General features: G+C 37.6%; 1 protein-coding gene across 1 annotated transcript; it reads left to right on the forward strand.

Moving 5' to 3' along the window:
- The first annotated feature begins 5,192 nt into the window (after positions 1-5,192).
- LOC141333817 (uncharacterized) lies at positions 5,193-7,447 on the forward strand. The gene is made up of 2 exons (XM_073838966.1): positions 5,193-5,342; positions 5,955-7,447. Exons 1-2 carry the CDS (start codon positions 5,258-5,260, stop codon positions 7,163-7,165), a joined length of 1,296 nt encoding a protein of 431 aa, XP_073695067.1. The 5' UTR covers positions 5,193-5,257; the 3' UTR covers positions 7,166-7,447.
- Positions 7,448-7,897: the final 450 nt, after the last annotated feature.

A 7,897-nucleotide genomic window follows, 5' to 3' on the forward strand; every position in this document is an offset into this window, starting at 1 on the left:
TCATCGTGGGCTTGGTTGAGTGGGATTGCCTTGCAATATATTTGTACGGCGGCGGGCTGGGCCTCTCCGTCTACATTTATAAGGTTTTACAACCTGGAGGTTCCCGCCTTACAGGCCAGATTGCTGTCAGTCTAGATGTTCAGTGTTGTCTGACTTGATGTGTGGGGACCCTTATTCTTACGTCAGCTCAGGCCGTAACCCCGCCCTGTATGTACGTTTACTTAGCGTCTGAGTGACGCTGCACTATGTGGAAGAGTGCGGCGTTGCCCCTCCCTCTTCCCCGGACTCCCTGTGAGTTCTATAGGTGATTATGAACTGTATGAACCCCGAGTTTTCGCCCTTGGGTCTTTGGTGTCAGATCTCAGCATGCACGGCGTTTTACACTGGGTCCCCTAGCGTAAGATATTTCTTACGCAGTACGAGAGACCTCTCGTAAGAGAACGTAATCGGTTACTGACGTAGCCTCGGTTCTCTCTAGAGAGGGAACCAGTACTGCGTATCTTGCCGTGCATGCACACGCTCTGGTTGCTTCAATGATGAAAAACCAGATAATAGCTGCCTATGAGCGGTCTTTATAGGTCTAGACCACGCCCTTTTAGGCGGGAAGCTACGACAAGAAGCGAAGCAAAGGGCGCGAAATGCCCCCATTGGATCTGGTGTCGCGCCAAGCCTCGCTCTATAGGCTGCTGCAGTTGCAGCAGAGCTGCCAATAGGCGCGCAAGCTGTTTCGCCTATGTCTGTATGCTGCTGCAACGCGCTTTACGTTATTTCAAAATTAAGGATAATTTTTGGCTTCAATATCTCGCAGAAAAGGATTTTCCCCTAGCGTAAGATATTTCTTACGCAGTACTCGTTCCCTCTCTAGAGAGAACCGAGGTTACGTCAGTAGCCGAGTACGTTTCTATGTACTATTAGCGTAGGAATAAAGCGTTGAGTAAATTAGCATACATTACCTGCACCGCTGCCACATTCAAAGGCGTTTCATCCTTTCCTCTCAGTGATGTCGGTCTGTCTTCGTGCCCGTCTATAAAATCATTGTCGTTTATTATGTGAAGGTATTGGCACATTTGTTATCCTTCCACTTGCTAAGAAAAACATCTTACCGCCGATGACTTGTTTAGCCCCAGCCATTGCTCAGACTCTGCCGTTAGCGCGCGTGTGTTTGAATTTTGGCGCATGCGCAGTAGCGGTGTTGTGACATTCGCACTCAATCGCTCATGTATTTTAATGAAATGCGTTTTAGTTCATTGATGATGAGAACACATATGGACAAACAGTTATAAGTGTTTTCTGAACAGGTTATATATTTTTTGAACAGGTTATATATTCATCTCTCTTTTTTACCCAGAAAACTGAACTGAAACAATTAATAAAGTTAAGCAAAAAATTTTATGTGATTTACAATAAGCAGAATCTTTTAGGCATAAATGGTTAATAAACTTGCATAAATTCAATATATACATTGGAAACAAATGGTCAAAACATAGAGCACCATATATAATTTTGATATATATTGTTAACATATATGGACATACCATATAATACAATATACAATTTTAATATATATAGTAAACATGTATGGTCATAACATGCAATACCATATAAAAGTTGACCATATATATACTTTCAATATATGTTTATATACAAATTGTATTATGGGAAATTCATATGTTATAAACATACATATATCCAGAACATGTATATATGTGATAATAATATATTGCCCTATATTTAACATATATGAGAGTAGCACTTCTGATATAGGGACATATATGTCATATATTACATTTCTGTATGGGACAGGAAGAAGTAATTTCACTCCTCAGCAGTCTGGAAAGTGTTTCACTCAAATGGAAAGACACGTGAGAGTTCACACAGGAGAGAAACCTTATGCATGTCAAGTGTGGAAAGCATTTCAATTGTAGAGAAAGTCTTAAAAGACATGTTAGAATTCACACTGGAGAGAATCCCTACACATGCCCTCACTGTGGACAGAGTTTCCATCAAAAACAACTCTTTGAAGACCATATGATAATTCACACTAAGCAACCCTGCACATGCCCTCAATGCGGACAGAGCTTTAATCATAAAGCACGTTTTGAAGATCACGTAAGAGTTCACACGGGAGAGAAGCCTTTCTCCTGCAAACAATGTGGAAGAGGTTTCAACTGAAAAGGAAACCTTAACAGCCACATGAGAGTTCACACTGGAGAGAAGCTTTTCACCTGCCAACAGTGTGGAGTAAGTTTCACTCAAAAATAAATCTTTACCAGACACATTAGAATTCACAATGGAGATCAGGCTTATATGATATGTGTGATCAGTGTGGAAAGAGTTTTGATCAACATGGAAACCTTAAAATCCACATGAGAACTCATAGAGAGAAACCCTACACATGCTCTGAATGTGGAAAGAGTTTTAGTCGAAAACGGCACCTTGAAGATCACATGAGAATTCACTCTGGAAAGCTACCCTACACATGCCTTCAGTGCAGAAAGATGTTTAATTATAAACGGCACTTAGAAAACCACATAAGAGTTCATACTGGAGAGAAGCCTTTCACCTGCCAGCAATGTGGAAGAAGTTTCAACCTAGAAGCATCCCTTAAGAGACACATGGGAGTTCACTCTGGAGAGAAGTCGTTTGTATGTGGTCACTGCGGAAAGAGTTTCAGATATAAAGCAGAACTTCAATACCACATTGAGGTTTCACACATGAGAGAACTGTATGTTTATGTTATCAGTGTGATGGGAGTCATGCAACAACACCAGAGAGAAGTCTTTGCTGTGGCATCACTCGAACAAGACAATCTTGAGGATCACAGAAGCACCATTTCCAAGTCCATGGCATTTGGTCATATAGTTTCTTTTGTTTCGTAGAACATCTGTGAAATAACTCTTAAGTCCTCGTCTTTTAGGGGTTGGTGACACTTTTAATTTGAGGTCCTTGATCTATTGGAAATGCCATTGTAGTAATGGTGGTGACTTTGGTTGAAGTGTGTGTTATGAGATCCTTAAAAAATCTGGTTTTGAGAATAGTGAACATGAACGAATGTCCTTGTTGTGCTTGCAGTATAACTTTATCCCAGAGAGTGATCCTAATCTATCTAGTCTGGTCTTGCATGAAGCACTCTTGAATTTCATCCATCGTGTCCCAGGTGGTGACATTTGGTGATGGATGTCCTTTACTGTTCCTTAAAGTTTGGGTACCTGAAAAAGCTAAATGTATATAATAAATGCTTAAATGAGCATCTTTTTTTCTGTCTTTGTTCTGTTGACCATGAGACACGTTTTGTTCTAACTAGCTAAAATAAAGTGAATATTCTCAACTCAAATGTAAAATCATTACAGAATCATTAACATGTATATCAAAGTTATGCATGAAAGTTTGTGAGGGACGGAAAAGTTGCAACTACACTGCCTCCATCTTGGCACTTTTAATAACAAAAAAACAGTAAAAAACAAATGTTTTTTGGTTGGTCACAATACAAAGTGCTACTGTGGCCTCAGAGCTTCTCCCTTGCTGACCACGGTCGAAATAAGGAAATGTCATAGTAAATAAATCTGGAACTAAATATGACATGATGCATGAATAAATACGAGATTTAAGTAAATCTTAAAGGAACATTGAAAGAAACAATTGTGGACATAAACGTCACAAATACATGAATGAATACATTTGGAAAATCTGATAATAAATAAATAAGTACTTAGATTTTATTTTTTTATTTTTTTTAATGTATTTATATATATTTTAATATGTACTTCACCAAGAATAAAACTCAGAATACCACTGACATACGTACTATTATTTAGATGTATCTCCCTGTAAATATCTATGCACTTTTTGGATTGTAGACACAGAAGCGCGTGAACAGGACTTTTAGTTTGATCTGCTGGTTGACGTCATAAGGCTGCGGCGCGCTCCTGCACCAGTGTTTGCTTTCAGCTGAAGAAAGGTGTGTAGTCTTAACCATTTAAAGTGTTTAAATACATACAAAGCGTTCAGTCTATTTTATATGGTAAAGCGATTTAAACTTTGTAATTATTGAGTGTTACATTATAATATTTTATTTAATAATGAACGTTATTTTGTGTGAGTAAAGCGTCTTGTTTCTCTCTCTGTTAGTGGTTCAGATAATCGTAAACATGAATTCCAAATACGAGTCAATTGAATCATTTGATTCACAAAATGATTCACTGTTTTGAATGGTTCGATTCGCCGCTCTGCTGCTCAAAAATGCAACGAAAACAAACTCAAACCTGAGTAATGGCAACTTTTACAAACAATTGCAAATGTTTTTTGTTGTTTTAATGACAACCTTAAAATACAATAGCGGTTTTTAAAAATGTGTAATCATTAAATGTTAATCAAAACGGAATAGTAAGTTAAACCCTGCTTAAAAAAACTTGTCAGGGATGTTTTGGTGCAGGGATGCTGGTCCTTTGCTGGTTTAAGCTGGTCCTTTGCTGGTTTAAGCTGGTACTTAGCTGGTTTATGCTGGTCGCAAAAAATAAGTTATTTTTGCACATGGTTGTCTATGGGCTATTTTTTAATAACATGAATTGTCTAAATTAATTGAATAATGACAATTGATTAATATTGCACCACACAGTTACTGTGTAGTTACTTCCTTTTAATTCCCTTTGTCAGCGCAGTCTTGATTAATGTTAAATTGACTGTCATGAAAACGGACTGTAGCCTGCATAAAAATCTATAAACAAAACAACAGGGCAAAAAAATAAGTTGATGACTAGACAATAATTTTTTTTATGACACTAGACACTTCTTTATTAAGACAGTGGCAGTGAAATAAAATCTTAAGCCATATCAAAACCCTTCTTTGCGCGTGGGTAAAATTTACCCGCATGGCGGTTTTAGGTATACAGCGACCTCTGGCGGTTCTAGTGTTAAACCATCAAAGGACCAGCAAAGGACCAGCATAAACCAGCAAAGGACCAGCATAAACCAGCAAAGGACCAGCATAAACCAGCACCAAAACATACCTAACCAGCATATGCTGTTTTTTTCAGCAGGTAAGTTTTGAGTGTTTGTCTAATCAGATCATTTAAGTCTATCAACTATCACTTTTACTCCCTTACCAGTGCACTGACTACTGAACTAGAACTGACAGAGACACACGCAGATATTTTTTCCCCCTGTTAATTGTTCTTATCTTTAAACAGGGCAAAGTTTCCAAACACAGAGAAACATCTTAGTGGACTAACTGAGATCCACGTGACACACTATTATAGAGATGTCATTTATTAAAGAAGAGAGTGAAGACATGAAGATCGATGAAGTATTTAAAGTCAAACATGAAGATACTGAGGAACAAACAGGTTTGGTTTTCGTTCTCAAGGCTCAACTGTGCTATGCACATTTTCTCAATGCCTTTTCTTTTAGCAGGTGTTTTTCTACACTGTCTGCCCTCCTGCAGCTTTCTTTTATAAAAGGATATCAGCTTCACTTTTTCTTAAATCCCATTTTCTACTCTTTTAGTGAACTGATTTAAAAACAGCATTTAAAGACATGTGTCTCCCAATATTTAGATGTTAATGTTCACTGTTAAGAATGAGTGACATTTTTTATGTGACAGAGGTAAGTAAAAGTTTTTTTTTCATATCAGGCTATCAACTAGCATAAATATTTCAGACATTAAAACCATTTTAATGGCAAAACTCACTTTTAGAGATGAGCATCTAAATCAACCTATAATTGCGACCCAATAGGAAATATGATGAAGGGAGAAATATATTATACACAATGCTAAAGGATGCTTATGAAAATACCAGAGACTGCTTGATAAAGTTCTCTGTCCTCCATGTTCATTTGTTTATACTTGAATTGTAATAATGTCGTTAAATGTAATATATTTTGTGATTTAAATTTTTGTTTGTCTGTTTTGTGTCATTAAATTGGGGTTAACTTTTATTTGTCTTTTTTCACCTTAGACCTGATGGCACTGAAAGAGGAGAGTCAAGTACTAAATGAAATGGAAGAGAAAGATCATGATTTCATAAATGGAGAAAAATCTGTTAGTTGTTCACAGACTGAAAAGTCTAGCTTAAGGAAAAGGACTGAAAAGACAGGAAGAAGTTATTTCACACGTCAGCAGTCTGGAAAGTGTTTCACTCAAATGGAAAGACACATGAGAGTTCACACAGGAGAGAAACCTTATGCGTGTCAACAATGTGAAAAGAGTTATTCTAAACCTGGATACCTTGGAGTCCACATGAGAGTTCACACTGGAGAGAAACCTTATGGCTGCAAACAGTGTGGAAAGCATTTCAATCGTAGAGAAAGTCTTACAAGACATGTTAGAATTCACTCTGGACAGAATCCCTACACATGCCCTGAGTGTGGACAGGGTTTCCATCAAAAACAAATCTATGAAGACCATATGATAATTCACACTAAGCAACCTTACACATGCCCTCAGTGCGGAAAGAAGTTTGATCGTAAAGGAAGCTTTGAAGGACACTTAAGAGTTCATACTGGAGAGAAGCCTTTCACACGCAAACAATGTGGAAGAGGTTTCAACCGAAAAGCAAACCTTGACAGTCACATGAGAGTTCACTCTGGAGAGAAGCCCTACACCTGCAAACAGTGTGGAAGAGGTTTTAAACGGAAAGGAAAGCTTGATTGCCACATGACAGTTCACATTGGCCTTTTCACCTGCCAACAGTGTGGAGTAAGTTTCACTCAAAAAGAAATCTTTAACAGACACATGAGAATTCACAATGGAGATCAGTCTTATATGTGTGATCAGTGTGGAAAGAGTTTTGATGAACATGGAAACCTTGAAATTCATATGAGAACTCACAGAGAGAAACCCTACACATGCTCTGAGTGTGGAAAGAGTTTCTGTCAAAAAAAAAAATTTAAAATCCACATGAGAATTCACTCTGGAGAGCAACCCTACGCATGCTCCCAGTGCGGAAAGAGGTTTGATTATAAACAACAATTAGAAAACCACATAAGAATTCACACAGGAGAGAAGCCTTTCACCTGCCAGCAATGTGGAAGAAGTTTCAACCAAAAAGGAACTCTTAACAGACACATGAGAGTTCACTCTGGAGAGAAGTCTTTTATATGTGGTCACTGCGGACAGAGTTTCAGATATAAAGCAGCACTTAAATACCACATGAGGTTTCACACATGAGAACTGTATGTTTATGTTATCAGTGTGATGTGAGTCATGCAACAACACCAGAGAGAAGTCTTTGCTGTAACATCACTCGAACAAGACATTCTTGAGGATCACAGAAGCACCTCTGATATAATATAAAATATCTGAGAAGCGATTTTTGGCTTTGTTTACACCTGGGTTTAAAATGTGTTTTGGTTGATTGGATCACAAATAAAATGTGCTTGTATCACAGTCTCTTTTGCCCACTTTGGACCACTTCTCTTCCCATTTGGGTGAATGCATGGGATCTTTCAAATCTTCCAATCAAATTAATAAAACTTGTTTGATCAGTTTACATATAGACATGAGTTAGCCTAGAGAAAATAAATAATGAAGATGACTTACACTGTTAACAATTGATGTAATTTTTACAATAAATTTTACAACAACGTATTGTATTCATGTTTTTGCTGTAAATACAAAAGCATGATGGGAAATTCACGAGCAGTCCTGTAATATTATTGTAACTACACTGTAAAAGCATTATTTTACAGCAACCGCATAGTATTGTGGGATCGTGGCTGTTTGAATTTTGAAATTACGCGGCCAACGGTAACAACATTTTTGAAAGAAGGAACACGTCTCAGGTTTGTAATATAAAATATGTTTTATAAGTCTACAGATATATTGATATGGTGATCTGAGTGAGTGCTGATTGTTTCGTTTGGTATATTTTGGTTTTATATTTTCAGACTGTGATTGGCT

This window comes from Garra rufa, chromosome 4 (assembly GCF_049309525.1).
Source record: "Garra rufa chromosome 4, GarRuf1.0, whole genome shotgun sequence".
NCBI classification, from domain to species: Eukaryota; Metazoa; Chordata; class Actinopteri; order Cypriniformes; family Cyprinidae; genus Garra; species Garra rufa.

Excerpts from the sequence above, each read along its gene's own strand:
- LOC141333817 (XM_073838966.1), top strand. The coding sequence starts at position 5,258 with ATGTCATTTATTAAAGAAGAGAGTGAAGACATGAAGATCGATGAAGTA. Across the intron at positions 5,343-5,954 it reads AGATACTGAGGAACAAACAG|ACCTGATGGCACTGAAAGAG; the intron begins GTTTGGTTTTCG and ends TTTTCACCTTAG.